We start from the raw sequence: 22,683 nt of genomic DNA on the forward strand, positions 1-22,683 counted from the left end.
TTTGTGGTGAAACATAAGAAGCATTTCTTTAAAATCCTGAGTAAGGTAAGAATGTCTACTCTAACAACTTCTATTTAACCACTTTCTGAAGGTCATAGGAAATACATAAAGATAAGAAAATATAAATAAAATTCTCCAAGATTAGAAAGAGAAAATCACAACCAGCATTGTTCACATATACCATCATCTACAAGAAAACTGAAAAGAATCTAAAGACAAATTATAGAAATAAAGAGTATAGCAAGGTCACTGTATTTAAAATCAACTTACAGTAATCATTTGTATAGCAACAAATATAACACCTTTTTTCATTCATGCATTCATTCAAATACATATATTTATGGGATATACAGTTTTTGCCAGACACACTTTGGCACTGGGGATATAGCAGTGAATAAAATATACAAACATGCCTGCTCTAATGGAGCTTACATTCTGGTGGGGGAAAATATCCAATAAAAAAGTTATTAAGTGTAACATAGACATGTTAGATAGTGACACATGTAAGGAGAAAAAAATAAAACTGAAAGTAGGTCCACAAATTGTCAAGGCGTGAGGGGCAATATTAAAATTTAGATTGAGTGCCCATGGAAGGTTTCTGAAAAGAAGACACTTGAATAAAGCTTTAAAGGAAGTGAGGGATGAGCTATTAAATATGGGAGGGAAGACAACACAGGCAGAGGAAATATCAAGCGCAAAAGCTTTAAGGCAAGAAGCACATCTACAGTGTTCTACAAACTGGATAAAGGCTAATGTGGCTGCAGTTGAGTCAAGGATGAGTAGAGTAGCAGGAGATGTCAGAAAGGTAAAAGGGGAGAAATGATGCAGGGCCTCAAAGTTTACAATGACTTTATCTGTAATTGTGACTAAGATTGGAAGCCACTGGAAAGTTTGCAGCAGAGAAATGTTAATGGACAGACCAATGTTTTAAAAGGACCACTCTGGCTGGTTAAGTTCAAAAAGAGACTGAAAGTTAACAAAAATAGAAACCGAGAGATCAGTTAGGAGGCTATTGCCAAGCTACAGTGATGGCAGTTTGGATCCGGGAGTAATGCTGCTGGTCCAAGATACAACCAAAATAATTTCCTTTTATATCTATGTGAGGTGTGAGAGATATGATTCAAGGATAACTCCAAAGTTTTCTGGCTGAAGTAACAGGAGAATGGAGTTCCCATTAATTAACATGGAGAAAACTTCAGAAAACATGGCTTTAGTAAAGAAGAGATATCTAACTGCAGTAACCAAGTAGGCAGTTGGATATATAAAACTAGAGTTCAGGGAAGAAATCCCCACTGAAAATATAAACTAAGGAGTCATTAACATATAAGTAGAATTTAAAGCCATGAGATTAGACGGAATCACCTAGGGAGAGACAACAGAAAAGACCAGAGCCCTGGAACATCTCAACAAAAAGAGTTTGGGTAGATAAGGAAGAACAAGCAAAAAAAGAAAAATCCTAGGCAATAACATGGCCTAGGAAATGACCAGGAAAGTGAGTGGCTAAGACTAGATAGAGAACAGGTTCACTGTAAGACAGCTGTCAAGAGTTCAGAGTGTTAGAAGGATCATCTATATTTCAATCATGAGGAATATAACAAGAGTCATTTTTAAGAAAGTAACAATGTCACAGGGATTTTTTTTTATGACCAAAAAAAATAATAATAACTTGGGAAGAGGTGCCTGTAATAAAAAGATACCCAAAAACTAAACCAAACTCATTGCCGTAGAGTCGATTCCAACTCATAGCAACCCTATAGGACAGAGCAGAACTGCCCCATAGGGTTTCCAAGGCATGGTTGGTGGACTCAAACTGGCAACCTGGTATAATCTGATGATATAAGATTTAAAACAGGGTGTGTTCATGGAGAAAGGAGAAAAAAAAAGGACTAAAAGTAGCAATGAGGATCAGAGGGGACATTTAACCCAACTACAGGTCCAGTGGTATGGCAGAGTAGGGAGCAAAGAGAACAGCCACCAGTTTAGAATACCGCAGGCAGTGGTGTGCTTGATAAAACTAGTTAAAACTTGATCAGAGAGCTGACTGTGTGAATCACTTCCCAATTCCACATTCAGTGAAGTAGCTTGCATGGCCATACAAAAAATATTTTATTTAACCTGTTGCTGTCAAGTGGATTCAGACTCATAGCAACCCTTTTGATCTTGAGTTCCAGAATGTATGGAAAAATGGTTTCAGGAGTCAGGAAATGGGAAGGAGAGAGAGGGTCAGAAAAAATTATATAGGGAGACTTAGGGATGATAAGAGTTCTAGAATAAACAATGAACTAGGAGTCCTGGGCTTCTTCTAAAGACTGAAAAGAATATGACTAAAGAGCATGGGTGTTGAGGAAAGAGAGAGCTGTAGGAAAACACACCAGGCACATATGTTGCTCAGAGTTTCCCACTTAGCTCCTGATGAGCCAAGAGAAATGATGTCCTGTAGCTTGGTGTTCTTATTCTGAGTGCTTGGGAACTCTGTTGTCTCTTGCCAATGGTGTACTTCAGAGGCGTGGTCTGATTCCAGGCACAAGAGTTCTTTTTTTGCATATGGTGGTGTGGAGTTGGACAGAGGGCTGATCTTGCTCTGAGAACACAGGCTCCCTCTTGATTTCTGTTGAAGGAGGCCTCAAAGCCAACAAAGGGACAAGTTATTTATTTTTAAAAGATACCATTTGAAATAGTAAAAAATTATAAGTACTTAGAAATACATTTAGCAAAAACATTTAAAAGACCTATGTGAAAAAATGTATGTTACTGAAAGAAATTAAACACAAATATATAGAGAACTAATGTTCATTCTTGCACTGAAAGACCCAATAATCTAAAGATGCCACTATCTCCACCTTAATCTATAAACCCAAAGTTATTACAATAAAAATCCCAAGAACATTTTCTTTTAGGGATTTGGTGAGCAATGATGTCACCTTGAAGACTGAGGTGTGTTTGACTCAAGCCATGGTGTTTTCAATCACCTCACATGCATGTGAAAGCTAGACAATGAATAAGGAAGACCTAAGAAGAACTGACGCCTCTGAATTACGGTGTTGGCAAAGAATATTGAATATACCATGGACTGCCAAAAGAATGAACAAATCTGTCTTGGAAGAAGTACAGCCAGAATGCTCCTAAGAAGCGAGGGTGGTGAGACTATGTTTCACATACTTTGGACATGTTATCAGGAAGGTCCGCCCCTGAAGAAGGACATCATGCTGGTAAAGTAGAGGGTCAGCAAAAAAAGAGGAAGACCCTCAAAGAGATGGAATGACACAGTGGCTGCAATAATGGGCTCAAGTACAACAATTGTGAGGATGGCGCAGGACCAGGTAGTGTTTCATTCTGTTGTACACAGGGTCACTATGACTCAGAACTTGATTCAACAACACCTAACAACATGAACACTTTAAAATTTATAGATAAAAGGAAAAGTCTAAGAACAGCTGTAACACTTCTGAAAAACAAGAATAGGTTTGAGGGAATTGCCATAAAATATATAAAAACTTATTAAAGACTATAATAATTTAAAAGTGTGATATTTGCACAAGAGTAAACAAACTCATCAATGGAACATAAGAGAGAGTTCAGAAGCAAACACATATACATGGAAACTAGTTAAATGACCCAAGTGGTACCACAGACCATAGGGGAAAAGAACCACCATACAATAAATTGTGCTGAGACAGGCAGTATGAAATAAAGTAAAATTGGATTCCTATTATATTCCACATTTTAAAAAAATCAATTATAGGTATATTAAATATTTAAAATTGGAAAGCATAATGTTATGAAGAGGCTGCTCATTCAGACAAGATGATGCAGACTCATCTCACCCTGTTCTTCCCTGCTACGTACAACTATTATCCCTGGAAATAATACAAGAAAAAATCAAAGAAGTACTCTGAAAGGTGGAAAGAGGAAGGCAAACTTGTTAGAGACACCAGAACTAAAGGAACACCATAGATGCAAAACATCTGACTACCCTCTACCCAACAGAAAAAGGAGATTCAGGCCTGGCATTTTCTGATCTCCAACCTAGCAACAAAACATACAGTATATTCTCTGACAATAATGCAATCAAACTAGAAATTAATAACAGAATGGCAACAAGAAAATCTCTAAACACTTGAAAATTAACATGTTTCTCGGTCGAAGAAATCCCAAAGGAAATTTAAAATAAATACAAATAAGTAGATGAAAATAAAAGTGCAACATATCAAAATATACAGGATATAGCTAAAACAGTGCTGAGAGGGAAATTTGTAACTATATGCTTACATTAGAAAATGGGAAATAAGTCAATAACCTATGCTCCTACCTCATGGAAGTAGAAAAAGAAGAGTAAAATATACCCAAAGCTAGTAGAATGAAACAATAAAGATAAATGATTGAAACTGAGGATGGGAAAACAAATATGGAAAAATCAATGAAACTAAATGTTTTTTCTTTGAAAAAAATCAAGAAAATTGATAAACCTCTAGCAAGACTGACAAAAATTAAAAACAGAAAAGATACATATCACAAATACAAATAAAACAGGAAGTGCCAGTTTAGATCCTGAAGTCATCGAAAGGATAGTAAATACACTCATAAATTCAACAAATTAAAAGAAATGAACCAATTCCTCAAAAACCACAAACTACCAAAACTCAAGATTAAATAACCTGAATAGTCCTATAGCCTTTAAAGAAGTTTAATTTGTAATTAAAAAGTCTTCCAAAAAAAGAAATCTTCCAACCAAGACGGTTACACTGGAGAATACTACCAAATTTCAAAGAAAAATAAGTAAAAATGGACTACTACTCAGCAATAAAAAAGAACCAACTATTGGTGCACACAGCCACTTGGAATTATGCTCAGTGAAAAAGGCAATCCCAAAAAGTTTCATACTGTCTGACTGCATTTATATAACAAACTTGAAATGACAAAGTAGATAACTGGAGAACAGATTAGTTGTTGCTGGGGCTGGGAATGGTGGAGACAATGAGGCAGATAGGTGTGCCATAAAAAGACAACACCAGGGATCCTTGTAGTGATGGAGCTATTCTATACCTTGAAAGTATCCTGACTATAATACTGCATTATAGTTGTACAAGATGATACCTTTGAGGGAAACTGGGTGAAGTGTACAGTGATCTCTCCCTTACAACTCCATGTGACTCTACAATCATCTCAAAATAAAAAGTTTAAAAACATTCTGGAGACATTAATGGAACACATGACAAAATTTAAATTAATTATGTAAATTAATATTTTTGCAACAACATTAAATCCTTCATTTTATTACACAATGCTTATGTAAGGGAATAAACTTTTTTTAGAAATTACACACAGAAATATTTGTTAACATGGATGAATCTGGAGGGTATTACGCTGAGTGAAATAAGTCAGCCACAAAAGGACAATTATTGTATGAGACCACTATTATAAGAACTCAAGAAATGGTTTAAACACAGATAAAAGCATTCTTTGATGGTTACGAGGGTGGGAGGGGGAGGGGAAATCACAAACTAGATAGTAGACAAGGATCAGTTTTGGTGAAGGGAAGGACAACACGCAATACAAGGGAAGTTAGCACAATTGGACCAAAGCAAAACCTAAGAAGTTTCCTGAACACATCCAAACACTTTGAAGGACAGAGTAACTGGGGCGGGGGCCTGGAGATCATAGTTCTGGGGGACATCTAGATCAATTGGCATAACCAGTTTATTAAGAAAATATTCTACATCCCACTTTGGTGCGTGGTGTCTGGGGTCTGAAAAGCTTGTGAGTGGCCATCGAAGATACATCAGTTGGTCCCATCCCACTTAGAGCAAAGGAGAATGAAGAAAACCAAAGACTAAAGGACCACATGAATCAGAGACTCCACCAGTGTGAGACCAGAAGAACCAGATGGTGACCAGCTACCACCAGTGACTGCCCCGACAGGGAACACAGCAGAGAGTCCTGATGGAGCAGGAGAAAAATGTAGAATAGAGCTCAAATTCATGTAAAAAGACCAGACTTAAAGGTCTGACGGACACTGAAAGAAGCTCTGAAACTATGGTCCCCAGACACATTGTAAATGCACAACTGAAATCATTCCTGAAGCCCACGCTTCAGACAAAGATTAGACAGGACTATAAAACAAAAAATAATACACATGAGGAATATACTTCTCAGTTCAATCAGATGTACAAGACCAAATGGGCAGCTCCTGTCCAAAAGCAGGATGAGAAGGCAGGAAGGGACAGGAACTGGTCAAATGGACACAGGGAACCCGGGGTAGAAGTGGGGAGTGTGCTGTCACATTGTGGAGATTGCAACTAATGTCACCAAACAATATGTGTATAAATTTTCGTATGAGAAATTAACTTGAGCTATAAACTTGCATCCAAAACACAATTTAAATGAAAGGAAAAAAAAATAATAACTTGAAAGCCACTTAGAAAAAAAAGCATTTGTTAAAGAAAAAAATAAATAAAGACCAAAATTTAAAAAAATACAGAAGCCTAAATTTCTTAACTAGGGATAGCTATGAGCCAGAATCAACTTGGTGGCAACAGGTTTGGCTTTTTAGGGTAAGAAAGACTCTCTTAAACAAGTGACAAAAAGTACTATCATAAAAGAAAATACTGATAAATTTCACTACATTAAAATGAAGTACTATTCATTAAGAGATACCAGAAAGGTACGGAAAACAAAAGCTACCATCTGAGACAACATATCTGCATTGATACAAATGATCAAATGATTATTATATTTAAACTACATTTTAAATATTCTTCAAAGATCAATAACCCAATTTTAAAAAATAGGAAAAAGATATAAAATGGTATTTCACACAAGTGGATATATGAATGGCCTAGGAACGGAAGAAATGTTCAATTCTACTAGTAATCAGAAAAATAAAGATTAAAACCCAATAAGGTAACTTTTTTTTACCCATTAGATTGGCAAAAATCAAGAACCCTAATAATATCGAGTACCAGAAAGAACACAGAATAAACAGGAAGTCTGTTTGTGGGTAAATACGTTCAACCAATTTCAAAAGCAGTATGACACTATCTGGTAAAATCCCACGCCCAATAAACTAGCAATTCCTTCCCTGGATAAATACACCATAGGAAGTCTTGCATAGGTAACCTGGAGATGTGTACAAGCATATTCATGTCAGTATTGTTTATTAGACTACGACTTTAGAAACAACCTGAGTGTCCATTAATAACAGAATGGAAAAATAAATACTGTGAAATGAACTACAGCCACATACAGCAAATGGAAGAATCTCAGAAGCAAAACACAGAATGAAGAAAAAAAAAAGTTACAGAAGACTACATACTAGTCATGTTTCATAATTTGCAATTTTGCTGTTCTAAAATACAGATACTGTACATATTAATATTGACTGAAGTATTCAAAATATAAAAATACTGAACATTTTTCATTGAAATCTCATTTTTATATTTTCTAAATGATCCAAGGTTATGTATGCATAACTGAAAATAAATAGCTGAGCTAAAAATCTGAAAATAATTACTATCTCTTATTGCTTTTATGCTGACATTTACTTTATGTAAGTAGAATATGTTTAATACAATAAGTATTTCTATTTATTTGATTTTCTATTCAGAACAGAGTTATAAACAAGCTGGCTTAATCCTTATGTATCTAACACGGCATGATATTATGAATAAACACTTTAATGTATTTCTTCAGGGATTTTTTAAAGGAATTGTTTGAACTGTTAAAGACATTCAACATCATTATCAAATTATTAGTGTTAAAATTCCCATTTGTACACGGGTATAGCTTTTTAATACCTTCCATATTTCCAGACTCTAAAAAATGCAAAACTAATTTTTCATTTTATCAGCTTTATGTTTGATAAGTAGAATAAATTAACGTCCCGGTGTAATACGCACAATTACTGGCAAAATATACACAAAATCCTTGGTAGATGCCAGGGACACAAGGATACTTTAGACAGAATAATAATAAAACTGCAGAGCAGTATTCCAGAATACTGTACAAAATGCCATTAAAGTCACTATAATAAATGTAAGGTATTAGCAGTTAAGTGGGCTTAACTACTCTTGTAGTAACCCTTATCACAGCCAGTATATCCTAACACAGCACGGTGGCATATCTGTCATGTCAGAGTTGAAGGTACCCTTTCTCTCCTCTTCACATCTTAATATCATTATGATTGAAATATAATCTATTTTATATAATCACTGGCAGATGCTATGACAGATATTAAATAAGATTTCATTTTTTTCATTAAATAAGTCAGTCTAGAGAATAACCCCAAAGATGTTTAGTGTTGTACACAATTTTTCAGCCAAACAACACTTTCAAGCATGTGGCAGGGCCCGTACAAACAGAACATCAGAATTAGCCACCATCATGCTCTAATTTCCATCACTGTGTTTGTACATGATCCAAATTAGGTAAACTATATCTTCACTTAGAGAAAGCCATTGCTTAATTATATCCATGCCATTACATAAATAAATTACAAGAACTGTTAAAAGTAATGAATCTGTCTTTAACAGACTTTCATTCAGTATTTCCTATATCATATTTAACACAAAAGAATAAAAGAGAATTAGCAACTATCATTTATCTTCTAGTAAATAACCTTTTCTACAAAAGCACTATCATTTCTTGAGTAGGAATTATGTAATAGGCACTGTGATAGGTAGATATCTTACATATATTACTTCATTGACTCCTAAAAAAAAAAAACCTTTGATGAATATATTATATTATTCTTCCCCATTTATAGAGGTGGAAGTATAGAAGCAAAGTAATTTGCCCATGTTTGTACAGGTAATAAATGGTAGAACTGGGTTTCAAATCCAAATTAAGCTCCAAAATAGTTCATATGCTAAAATAGCATCTACCAAACTACATGCAACAGGATGTTAAGAGATCCCATGCTGGGGAAAAATGGATGACGATAGTTACCTCATGCAAGGATAAGTTATGAAAGTATTAAATATAGCCTAGAATATAATATCCTTTTGTTCCTTTAACAAAAAGGTTATGTATCATCTCTAAAGACTTAGAAGTTGTGATAAATGGGCAAATATGAAAACTCATCCATAGCTTATGAGAAAGCTGTCATTTTAATATTGGTAGTATAAGTTTTGAAAAACCATTTTTATATAACATATATTATTGATTAATAAACTTATAAAGTTCAATTATTAAAAAATAATGCATTTAAATTATTAATTGCTACTGAAAGCTATTTTTAAGGGAAACATCTAATCTTTGGCCAAGGTTTTTTTCTTACAATAACCTCTAAATAATTGTTGCTAAATCAGATGCTGCCTGGGTAAATAATCATTTTAGTGCAGGAATTTTAATTGCTTCTTTAATAAGATTTTAAAATTTAATTTAAATTTGAAGATAATGTGAATATTTCCCAAAATATAACCAGTATTCATTTCTTTTTAACCCTTGACAACACTGAATTATTAAGATATAAAATGTTGTGGAATTTTGTTATATGTACTACAACATTTGCATATCCTCCCCAGTACATCCTCCATTTCTACCCATTGGGAGAAGAAATATGTATATTTTCTTTATAATATTTAAAGCATAGTTCCTGTATGCTTGACATCTTTTCCTTAATTCAAGAGAAAATAAGTTAAACCATTAGAATTGACTTTAAAATTAAATTTCATTATTAACTCAATTTTATACAAGGGATATAACATGAGAATTTATACTGTTATGCAAATATGTATATGAATTAGCATAGAATATCAGGAAGCCAAACACCTAACTTGCTTGAGAAACAGAGATTAGACCAATTTATGGAGGCATGTTTTAGAGTTACTGTTCAATATCACACAGAATGGACAATCAGAGGCAAGACCATCTAGATGGCTGCTAAGGTAACACCCAGAGAAGCTTTAGAAGGATGGAAGTGAAGATTAGGAAGAAATAGAGACAGTCCAATAGGTGGTTTGGGGATGGTTTTAACATGCCCCCATAATTTTCCCCAGATCCACCCAAATTCGACCAAAATAAACATTTAACCTAGGCAAACTTGCTCTGTTAATAAATCTTCAAGACAAGTCCCTTAGACTTTCCAACAAAATTTCAACCCCTAATTTCATCCTATATAGAAATTCAGAACCTGAAAATTAATGTGAAAGAAACATCAATGAGAGCTCAGGAGACAATGGAAGAAAATCAAAGAGGAAGCCACAATTTTGAACTGAATGAACCTCTAGAATGCAGATTAAATTAGAAACAATTTCAAAAATGGAAAAATCAGCCTATTAATGAAATAAAAAAATGATTTATGATTTAAAAAAAAATTTTTACTTAAGTCATCTTAATTTTCAGGCGATGGTAGTAACTCAAAATAGAAATTTCTGTAGTTACTGTTGATATATTAATATAAAGCTATAGTGTGATAAGATGCAGGTTTGAAAGCCATCAGCAAAGAAGTGATATTTGAAAATATCTTATGAGTTAGAAAAATCATTTTAGGGAAACAAACTACAGCATGAAATTTATGGAGAAAAAAATTATTTTGAGTTCCAAAAAGATTTCTGGAATGCAACGCATTTTCAATTCGAACCACCTAATTATGAAGCCCTGGTAGCACACTGATTAAGAGCTCAGATGCTAACCAAAAAGGTCAGCAGTTTTAATCCACCACCCGCTCCTTGGAAACCCTAAGGGGCAGTTCTGCTCTGTCCTATAGGGTTGCTATGAGTCAAAATCGACTCAATGGCAACAGTTTTGGTTTTGTTTTATTTATTTTGGTTATGATAATTACAACATTTTTTTCTTCTGTGCTGTAGATGAAGATTTACAGAGCAAATTAGCTTCTCATTAAACAATTAATACACATACTGTTTTGTGACACTGGTTGCCAACCTTACAATGTGTCAACACTCTTTCCTTCTTGACCTCGGGTTCCCTCGTTATCAGCTTTCCTGTCCCCTCCTGCTTTCTCATCCTTGCCACTGAGCTGGTGTGCCCATTTAGTCTCATTTTGTTTTATGGGCCTGTCTAATCTCCAGCTGAAGGGTGAACCTCAGAAGTGACTTCAGTACTGAGTTTAAAGGGTATGCAGGGGCCATACTCTCCGAGTTTCTCCAGTCTCTGTCAGGCCATTAAGTCTGGTCTTTCTTTGTGAGTTAAAATTTTATTCTACATTTTTCTCGAGCTCTATCTGGGACCCTCTACTGTGATCCCTGTCAGAGCAGTGGTGGTGGTAGCCAGGTACCATCTAGTTGTACAGAATTCAGTCTGGTGGAGGATGTGGTAGTTCTGGTCCATTAGTTCTTTAGACTAATTTTTCCCTGTGTCTTTGGTTTTCTTCATTTTCCTTTGTCCAGGTGGGGTGGGACCAGTGGAGTATCTTAGATGGCTGTTTACAAGCTTTAAGACCCCAGATGCTACTCACTGAAGCAGGTTGTAGAACATTTTCTTTATAAACTATGTTATGCCAATTGAGCTAGATGTCCCCCGAGACCATGGTCCCCAGCTCTCAGCCCAGTAATTCAATCCCTCATGGAGTTTAGATGTGTCTGCGAAGCTTCCATTACCTTGCCTTGATAAAGTTGTGCTGACTTTCCCAGTATTGCGAATTGTCTTACCCTACACCAAAGTTACCACTTATTTATTGTCTAAATAGTGTTTTTATTTTGCTAAACCAAAATCAAATCCATTGCCATTGAGTTGATTCCGACTCATAGCAGACTCAATGGCACCAGGTTTGGTTTTCGTTTTTGATTTTTTTTTTTTTTTGGTTGTGGTAATTGTGAAATGTTTTATTTTTTAATGTTTTATTTTGATAAACCAAAACCAAATCCATTGCTGTCGAGTCAATTCCAACTCATAGCAACCCTACAGGATACAGCAGAACTGCCCCATAGGGTTTCCAAGGAGCTGCTAATAAATTCAAACTGGTGCCTTTTTTGGTTAGCTACCAATCTCTTAACCACTGCACCACCAGGGACCCACAGAAAGAGCATAATTTAGAATAATATTGGGGCAATCTATACATAGTATATAGAGATGCTATGGATAAATGTGGACAATGCACTTGAAAATCTTGAATCCTGAGATTTCCCTGAACTCTCTGGATCCCCACAGAAGTGGCCTGTTCTTCCCTCTGAAGGACAGGACTTTTCCCTTGAACAAAACTAATTCGTGTCCTCTGCTTTGTAAGGCAACAAATATCCCCTCTTACAATGTATTTCTCCACCTCCTTTCCTGTTCAATACACCAAAAGCCATTTAAGTCACAGTATGATCTAGCCAGGGAAGTACTAAGGCTTTAGGAGAGAAGAACTACCTCCCAAAGGAACTATAAAAAAAAAAAAAAACCAAACCCAGTGCCATTGAGTCGATTCCGACTCATAGCAACCCTATAGGACAGGGTAGAACTGCCCCATAGAGTTTCCAAGGAGCGCCTGGCGGATTTGAACTGCCGACACTTTGGTTAGCACCCATAGCACTTAACCACTACACCACCAGGGTTTCCAAAGGAACTATAGGACCTAGCTATCACGTACCTGCAGGTGCCAAGAGAGTACATAAAAGGACTGGATCCTGAAGCTGTTGGGACAAAGAAGGTTGAAAGAGCACTCTCCTATGATATAGAATATAATACCCTAGCAAGGATCCTGTTGTTAAGATGATGCTACAGTGACTCCTGCAAGCTTGGAACAAATGAAGGCTAACTGAAATGAAATAAAAATGATAAAACTACCATGACAAATGGTGGAATAACAATCAAAAGACTCAGAAAAGTGGGTATGAAAGAGTGGATATACAAAGTAAGTATGAAAAACCTACCAGATAACCATGTCCACATGACCAGAGGAGACACCAGTTACAAAAGCATTAAGGACTGCACTGCTGAAAGGGACGGCAACATCACTGAGAAGCTCAGTTGAGTCTCCTCTGAAAGCCTGGGCTGATGGTAGGAGGTGTTATTAGAAAACTGGACTCACTAAAAGTAACGAAGATGATTTGATCGCAACAAAATATAGGACAAGTGGGCATGTTGTTGTTGTTGTTAGGTGCTGTCCATCGAGTCAATTCCAACTCATAGCAACCCTATATACAACAGAATGAAACACTGCCCAGTCCTAAGCCATCCTCACAGTCTATGTTTGAGCCCATTGTTGCAGACACTATGTAAATCCATCTCATTGAGAGTCTTCCTCTTTTTCGCTGACCCTCTACTTTACCAAGCATGATGTCCTTCTCCAGGAACTGATCCCTCCTGGTAACATGTCCAAAGCACATGAGATGAAGTCTTGCCATCCTTGCTTCTAAGGAGCATTCTAGCTATACTTCTTCCAACATAGATTTGTTCGTTCTTCTGCCAAACCATAGTCAATATTCTTTGCCAACACCATACTTCAAATATCTCAGTTCTTCTGTCTTCCTTATTCATTGTCCAGCTTTTGTATGCACATAAGGTGACTGAAAATACCATGGCTTGGGTCAGGTGCACCTTAATTTTCAAGGTGACATCTTTGCTTTATAGTATTTTAAAGAGGTCTTTTTTTAGTTGGGGCATAATTATGGTAAAGAGCAACAAAGCTGGAGTAGCAGCCAGGAGAGCCTGAGCCACAGAGAGATAGGGAGATAGTTAATAGAATATAATATCTTTAGAGGACAGAAAAATGGGAAGCAATAAAAGGTAATGCTCAATCTGTATAACCAGAAGACATCAAGGATGGATTATCAGAATGCTGAGGGCAACTACTCCATAAAAAGTCACAGTTATTTGCCTGGATTCCAGACCTGAACAAGTTTTCAGGCTCTGGACCCACTTAGTTAAGAACAGTCCAGGTCCCTAGCAGAAAGGATTCTGCAACACCACAGGATATATTTATATGATGATTCTTTTATCCCTTCCCCAAAGGTACCAACAGCCATTTTCTTGGGTAACCATATCCTGGGGAAGAAGGAATACCCAAATATTTTTAAACTGCTGGACACAGGTCTAGCATGACATCGATAGTCAGTGACTCACAGTGTTATAACACGCCCCCACACATCCTTAATTAGCATCTATTAAGACATGTAGATACCAGGTAATAAATAAAGTACTGATTGAGGTTTGAATCACAGTGAGATGGCACCCATGAACCCATGTGGTGATCATTTTCTAGTCTCCAAATAAGTAATTTGAAAGAATATACTTGGTAGGTGCCAGAACCCTCACATTAGTTTCTTGGCCTGAGAGATAAAGGTTATTGGTAGTAACATATGCCAAGTGGAGGCCTCTGAAACTTCCCTTCCTTGACCAAGATCACAATCAAAAATAACATTGCTTCCTGGGGGAATGGCAGAGATTACTCCAATGTAGCAATTCCCATCACATTCCTATAAAGTTTTCCAGTCTACCCTTATAAAAAACAGATCCTGGAGGATAAGAGTAAACTACTGCAAACTCAACCAAGTTGAAGCCCAAATTTTAGACACTCTACCTGACGTAGGATCTTCGCAAGAGCAGATTAACATGGCTTTGGATACATTGTGTGCAGCCATTTATCTGGCAAATAAGTACTTTTTATGAGGTTAAAACAGAAAGTAGAATTAGGATTACATGTTGTGGTTATTGTTAGGTGCTGTCAAGTCAGCTCAAGTCATAGCGACCCTTCTATACCATAACAAAATATTGCCTAGTCTGGGCCATCCTCACAATTGTTGCTATGTTTGATCCCATCATTGCAGCCATGTGTCAAATCATCTCATTGAGGATCTTGCTCTTCCTTGCTGACCTTCTACTTTACCAATGATGATATCCTCCAGGGATTGGTCCCTCCTGATAATGTAAAGTAAGCCAGATGAAGTCTCGCCATCCTCACTTATAAAGAGTATTACAGTTTTACTTTCTCGGAAACAGATTTGTTCATTCTTCTGGTAGTTCATGGCATATTCTTCGCCAACATAATAATTCAAATGTAGCAATTCTTCTTTGGTCTTCCTTATTGACTGAAAATACCATAGCTTTGGCCAGGCTCACTTTAGTCATCAAAGTGACATCTTTGTTTCTTAAGGTTTTAAAGAGAGATTTTGCAGCAGATCTGGAGAATGTAATACACTGATTTATTTCTTGAACGCTGCTTTAATGGGTGATGACTGTTTATCCTAGTAAAATGAAATCCTTCACAACTTTGATATTTTCTCTGTTTATCACGATGTTGCTTATTGGTCCATTTGTGGGCTATACAGCAAATGTTAGTATTATCAACCCTGACAAGTTGCATAATAATGTAACTCATATCTGTGAAGTGCTCTTAATGTCTGTTTATTTCCAGAAAAAGAGTCAATGAACACTGTCTAAAGTGGATAACATAAAAAAATAGAAATAAACTCAGCTATTGTTAAATTAAAATAACTACTAGAAAAGTAAAAGAGAAAAATCAGTGAAAAAATGATTACCTGATAAGGGGAGGGAGGGACTCACTTTGCTCTTTAACCATTTTTGGAACACCTGAATTTTTCTATAATGTTATAGGTATTATGTTATATATTTTAATGCAACACTAAAAAAGAACACACTATGCATAAATATTCATATACTTGTCCCATATTTCAGTAGACTTTTAGTCACATAAAAATTTAACCTTGCTGTGATGCTTAAGATTGTGTGTCAAGTTGGTCGGATCATGATTCCTAGTGGTTCGGCAGTTGTACGATGTTGTGGTTACTTCCATGTTGAGATTTGATATAATGTGATCACCTCCATGATGGGATTTGCTGAGAGTAGCCAATCAGTTGAATGGGAGTTTCCTTGGGCATGCAGCCTGCATTGAATATAAGTGGAATTCTGGCAAGTCTTGTGGGCTTTTGCTCACTCTGGATCCTGCAGCTGGCTCTTGCTTGTCTGACCTCTGGTTCTTGGAACTTGAGCTAGCAGCTTAACTGCAGTCTTAGGTCTTGCCTGCCAATCTCAAGATTCGTTCATCTTCACAGCCTGTGAGCAACAGCCCTGCTCTCTGACCTGCCAATCTTGGGTTCGCCAGCCCCTGCAGCTATGTAAGTTAGGAGAAGTCTCCAATCTGACCCACAGTATTGGAACATTTCAGTCTCTACAACTGTGTGAGCCATTTCCTTGACATAAATCTCTCTCTACATATACTTACATGTTTTACTGGTTTTGCTTCTCCAGAGAACCCAGCCTAAACCACTTGCATTACTAAAGTAAAAAACTTTAGAAACCATAAGAAGTTACCGAATGAATCAAAAAATCATTTCTAAGCATGACTGGGAAACCCTGGTGGCGTAGTGGTTAGGTGTTACGGCTGCTAACCAGAAGGTCAGCAGTTCGAATCCATCAGGTGCTCCCTGGAAGCTCTATGGGGCAGTTCTACTCTGTCCTATAAGGTCGCTGTGAGTTGGAATCAACTTGACAGCAACAGATTTGGATTTTTTTTTTTTTTGAAGCATGACTGAAAGAGAATGCCTATGCTATTAAGGGATGAAAATATTTCTGATGACAATCACCACGATCACCCCAAAATACTTAACTCTGATATGCATCTACCTGAAATACAATACATTCTTAACTTAATAGTGATAATAAAGAAGCAATAAAATACTAATTTGAAAAATCACAGAAAAGTCTTCATTTTATTCAATGGTATATACCAGGGTCTAATTCATACACTGGAGGGAAAAAAATGTTATTGGTATTGGCTAAGTAAATAATTTATTAAATTATTTTAATTCATAAAAATCTATTCCTCTTATAGAATTCCTATTACTAAACAGCTATTATAATTGTAAATTTATTTTAAATACATGCCAGATATTTTAAAACTCTAAGGCAACAATTGTAAAAAAATTTATTACACATCTAGACTTTTATGTAATTTTCACAAGAAACTAAACATATCACAAGTTTTACATAATTTTCTTTTTCTAAATATTTGTCTGACCAGACATTTTTAATACCATTTTCTTTAATCATTAAAGATTTTGACTATCACCCTGACTGCAAAGCAAAGTCAATCATCTAAAAAAAAATATTCTTCAATGGGGCTTACTTATATTCTACTTTTAAAGAAGACTAAGAAAAATTTGAAGTTATACTATAAGACAAGAGGTGAACTGGGTTTCTTTCGGATGGAGGTGAGTTTAGGCAGAAAGTTGAGCAGATGTGCAAAACACGGCCAAGCCTATTGTGATGGTTAAGGTGGTGTGTCAGCTTGACTGGGCCATGATTCGCAATGGCTCAGCAGTCGTATGATGTTGTGATCACCTCCATGATGGGCTCTGCTGTGAGTAGGCAATTAGTTGAAAGGGAGTTTCCTTCGATGTGTGGCCTGCATGGAATATAAGTGGACATTTCTGGCAAGACTCGTGGGCTTTTTGCTCATGCTGGATCCTGCAGCTGGCTCCTGTTCGTCTGACCTCTGGTTCTTGAGACTTGAGCAAGCAGCTTACCTGAGGTCTTGCCAGCTAATCTTGAGGTTCATCAATCTTCAAAGCCTGAGAGCAAGAGCCCTGCTCTCTTACCGGCCAATCTTGGGTTTGCAAGCCCCTGTGGCTACGTGAATTAGAAAAAGCTTCTATCCTGATCCACGGACTGGGGATGTTCCAGCCTCTACAACCACCTGAGCCATTTCCTTGATACAAATCTCTGCATGTATGTGTGTGTATGCATATATATATATATATATATATATATATGTGTGTGTATATATATATATATATACGCGTTTTACTGGTTTTGCTTCTCTGGAGAACACAGCCTAAGACACCTAGGTTGAGAATAGTGGCAGTGATGCACTGGGTTGTCTCTGCCAATAATATGCATGTGTCTCTGAGTTCAGTAGTTAATAATAACATTTGAGGGCCTCTGTTTTCCATCTATAAACTGAGGTGGTTGGAATATATACTCTCTAAATTCCTTTTCCAGTAAAACAATAATATCATATAAGTGCATGGATCTTTATAGAGTTTCTGAGAGTAAATTTGAACCAAAGGAAAATAAAAATAAATGGCATACCTTTGTATTGCTTTTCATCTTTGTTTTACATTTGTTTTGTTCCCTGGCTTCACGAAGACATTTCTGAGTAGGGCCTTCTGGTACATTTTCTCCTTCACACCTGTGTCCAACTATAAAATAATACAATTTATTCTTAATAATATATTTGTAATCCTTGTCTGTAAGAAAAGAAATTATAAACAAAATATCTGTAAACCAAAGTCACATTGATAAATGCATTATTAAAGGAATTAAACTAATAATATTAAAACAACACTAAAATGCTTTAAGTGGGCCCTCAAAATTCAGGCCCCATAAAATGCAGTGTGGCATTACTGCAAGATTAATGAACTGACATGGTAAGTCAGTTACAAAGAAAAGGAGCCAATCTCCAAATCTGTTATACCCAAATTCCTATTATCATGAATTTTTAATATTTATTAATGAAACTGAAGAAGATCAAAGGAGAGAATGGTAAGCAATGAGAAAATTCCAAAGTGGAACCAGATAATAAGAGATTTTTTAAAAGAGAGTATTATATTAATAAAATATGTCTACATCTCATGTTGAAAACAACAGGAAAGAGAAATACAGCATAACATTCAATGAAGTTCTAACATTAGTCTTCTAATTCTCCTTGGACTTACAGCTCTGTCCTAACGGAACTATTTGAGAAAAAAGTGACGGAAGAAGTCTCTTTCTTGTTCACATCTTTCCAAATACATGCTCTATATACATAAATATTTGCTGCTGTTGTTGTGTGCCACCGTGTCAATTCCAACTCATAGTGACCCTATAGGACACAGTAGAATTGTCCCATGGGACTTCCTAAGCTGCAATCTTTACGGGGGAGTCCCGCTGGTGCAGTGGTTAAGAGCTATGTCTGCTAACCAAAAGGTCAGCTGTTCTAATCCATCAGCCACTCCTTAGAAACCCTATAGAGCAGTTCTACTCTGTCCTACAGGTTCGCTATGAGTCAGAATCAACTTGACAGCAACAGTTTTGTTTTGTTTTGTTTAATCTCTATAGGAGCAGATCCCCAGGTCTTTTTCTCCAGCAGAGCCACTTGTGTATTCAAACTGACCACCTTTTTGTTATTGGCCAAGCACTAAACCATTGCACCACTACCACTAGGGCTCCTTACAGAAATATTTAACAGCAACAACAACAAAAAAAAAACCTGCTGCCATCGAGTTGATTCTGACTCATAGTGACCTTATAGGACAGAACAGAACTGCCCTATAGGGCTTCCAAGGAGCGGCTGGTGGACTTGAACTGGCAACCTTTTGGTTTGTAGCCAAGCTCTTAACCACTGTGCCACCAGAGCACAATGCACATTTTTCCCTATTTTTTTTAAAGCAAGGTTATTTCAAATAACTGATGAAGTTATAATCATGAAAACATAAATGAAAGGAGAAACTCAATGTTGTAAATGTAATATTATTTTTATAATAGAGAAAAGATGATGAACACAAAAATTTCTGGATAATTTCAATGTCAAGGCTCACTTAAGGGATACTGAGGCTATAAAGGCAAGGAAGCACGTGATTCGCCTTTCGTTTCTTTCCTGATCTGAACTTTTTTTTTTTTTTTTTTCTATTCAGTACCAGCTCTAGGGAGTCCTTGGATGGCACAAATAGTTAAGCACTTGGCTATTCAAAACCACGCAGAAGCACCTTGGAAGAAAGGCCTGGTTATCTGTTTCCAAAAGATTACAAACATTGAAAACCCTATGGAGTACAGCTCTACCCTGAACACATGGGGATGCCATGAGTTGAAATCAACTTGATGTCAACTGGTTAACAGCTCTAGACAGAGGATGAAATTCTCACAATTGTGATAAAAAAAAAAAAAAAAAATTGTGATAGTAAGGTCTAAAATTAAGATCCAATATTACGTGCTTCCTCATCACCTGGTGAAACTGGGAGTGCATCCAATAATCTTACTACAAGTTCCACTCCCCACTAGGTTTCCACAGATAAAGTTTTCCGGCTAATCTTCCTTTTCAAACAAACCAAGCACAGTTCCTGAGTAGCAGGTTTCCATTCCCTGCCAGCCTGCAGAATTATTCAAACAAGCTAATCACATCTTCCTGCAGTGACAATGTGGCACCCCACCCTCCTGATACTACAAAGCCACCCTCCCAAAGCCCTGGTTTTTCACTGTGTTCCTGAATGCAAAACCTGTGTGATCCTGTGTGGTATGTCGTGTTTTCCTCCCCCCCAACTATGAGTATATGTGACTAATAAATTACTGTCCATCTCATCTGTCTAGTGTCAGGTGTCACATGTTTGGCCATTCCTACAACACTAAGGTGGGAATCTCTCCTTCGCCAATGGAGTGAATAGAAGGCGAGTGAAACAACAATCCCCACAATAACATGAAAACAGAATGTTGCATAACCCAGTACTACATCAAACTACTTGAGAGACTACAAACACTTAGGTCTCCAGACAGCCTGTCAACCCACAATGGTGCTATAACCTAGAGGCCCACAGCATCTGAGAAGTTCAAGTATGAGGGAAAGGCAGCAATTACACTGACTGAGATTATGACAAAATTTTCAGTTGCAATTCTCTTAAATTGTGTTTTCCTCTTCAAAGACCAAGGGTGCCAACATGATAATGACAATAATTAAAAATAATAACAGCTAGCATTCATATAATTCATTGATATTTTTACTATATAAAAATCACCTCTAAACCATTTAGACTTCACGCAAATCATTCAGTATTGTGAAACTCACTACCCTTTTTTTCCCTTTATAAATGAGGAAAAAAATTCACAAACTCTGCATGGGTGGTGCAAATGGTTAATGGGCTCAGCAGCAAACCCAAAGGCTGGAAGTGCCAGTCCACCCAGAGGCACTTAAGAATAAAGTTCTGGCAATCTACTTTCAAAACATCAGCCATTGAAAACTCTATGGAGCACAGTTCTACTCTGACACACATGGGGTTGCCATGAGTCACAGTTAACTCGACAGCAACTGTTTTTTGTTTTTGTTTCTGTTTTTGTTGTTAACACCCACAGGGACTAAAAGAGGTGGCAGAAAGGAGAGAAAGCCAACATTCAGAAGATATTTCAAAGAATATGAGCAGAACTGAGGTGGCACAAAAATACTAATAAGCAACATTTCGTAAAGACTGTCAGCCAAGAGAAATAAAAAGCAGGAAACAAAAATAATAAGGATTACAAGTGAAAGAGGAAAATCCAAAAGGGCTTGGTTTAGTAGTTTATACAGGAGCTCCATAAATAAAATGACTAAGGAGCAAGTTATAAAAATGCTTACTTTAATAAATTCTAGGAAAATATTCAATATCTGGAACTAAGACATGAGAATAAATACTGCATACTGTTTGTGGTATTGACAGAGAAATAATGTTCCCCAATTATTTTTTAAAAGTAGCAAGAATAAACACAATTTCTACTCTCCATCAAAGAAGGCCCACTTTTACTTATAAAAAGATTTGTGAAAGGAGGATCTTACTTGATTTGGCAAAACAAAAGAGAGGCTTGGACAAAAAAAGTCTGTGTCATGTTCATGCTTGTTGTTGTTGTTAGGTACAACTGAGTCAGTTCCAACTCATAGCAACCCTATGTACAACAGAACAAAACACTGCCCGATCCTGCACCATCCTCATAATCTTTGTGATGCTTGAGCATATTTCCGCAGACACTCTTCCTCTTTTTCACTGACCCTCTACCAAGCATTATGTCCTTCTCCAGGGCCTGGTCCCTCCTGATAACATGTCTGAAGTGCATGACATGAAATCTAGCCATGCTCGCTTCTAAGGAGCATTCTGGCTGTACTTCTTCCAAGGCAGATTTGTTCATTCTTCTGGCAGCCCATGGTATATTCAATAGTCTTCAGCAACAACATAATTGAAAGGCATCAATTCTTCTTAGGTCTTCCTTATTCACTGTCCAGTTTTCACATGCATATGAGGCAATTGAAAACACCATGACTTGGGTCAGGCACATCTTAGTCCTTAAAGTGACATCTTTGCTCTTAACACTTAAAGAGATCTTCTGAAGCAGATTTGCCCAATGGAACGCATCATTTGATTTTTTGACTGCTGCTTCCGTGGACATTGACTGTGGATCCAAGTAAAATGAAATCTTTCACAACTTCGATCTTTTCTCCATCTATCATCATGTTGTTTATTGGGCCAGTTGTGAGGATTTTTGTTTTCTTCATGCTAAACTGTAATCCATACTGAGGGCTGTGGCCTTTGATCCTCATCATTAAGTGCTTCAAGCGTTCTACTCCTTCAGCGAGCAAGGTTCTATCATCTGCATATTGCAGGTCTGAAATGAGTCTTCCTCCAATCCTGATGCCCAATTCTTCTTCAGATAGTCCAGCTTCTTGGAATATTTGCTCAGAATGCAGACTAAATAATTATGACAAAAGATACAAGTCTGACATACACCTTTCTTTACTTTAAATCATGCAGTATCCCCGTGTTCTGTTTGAATGACTGCCTCTTAGTCTACGTACAGGTTCCTCATGAACATAATGAAGTGTTCTGGAATTCCCATTCTTTGCAAGGTTATCCATAATATGTTACGATCCACAAAGTGGAATGTCTTTGCATAGTCAATAAAACACAGGTAAATATCTTTCTAGTATTCTCTACTTTCAGCCATGATCCATAGAACATCAGCAATGACATCCCTGGTTCTATATCCTCTTCTGAATCTGGCTTCAATTTCTTT

General features: G+C 36.7%; 1 protein-coding gene across 6 annotated transcripts in view; it reads right to left on the reverse strand.

Annotated features, from left to right (window-relative positions):
• LOC111747568 (sperm-associated antigen 16 protein-like) overlaps positions 1-22,683 on the reverse strand; it is an 803,762-nt gene that overhangs the window by 661,914 nt on the left and 119,165 nt on the right. For all 6 annotated transcript variants that reach the window (XM_064286709.1, XM_064286706.1, XM_064286707.1 and 3 more), the window contains one exon: positions 17,989-18,098. In XM_064286709.1, coding sequence (XP_064142779.1) covers positions 17,989-18,098 — 110 coding nt within the window. The remainder of the gene's footprint in view (positions 1-17,988; positions 18,099-22,683) is intronic.

Source organism: Loxodonta africana, chromosome 6 (genome assembly GCF_030014295.1).
Source record: "Loxodonta africana isolate mLoxAfr1 chromosome 6, mLoxAfr1.hap2, whole genome shotgun sequence".
Taxonomy (NCBI): Eukaryota; Metazoa; Chordata; class Mammalia; order Proboscidea; family Elephantidae; genus Loxodonta; species Loxodonta africana.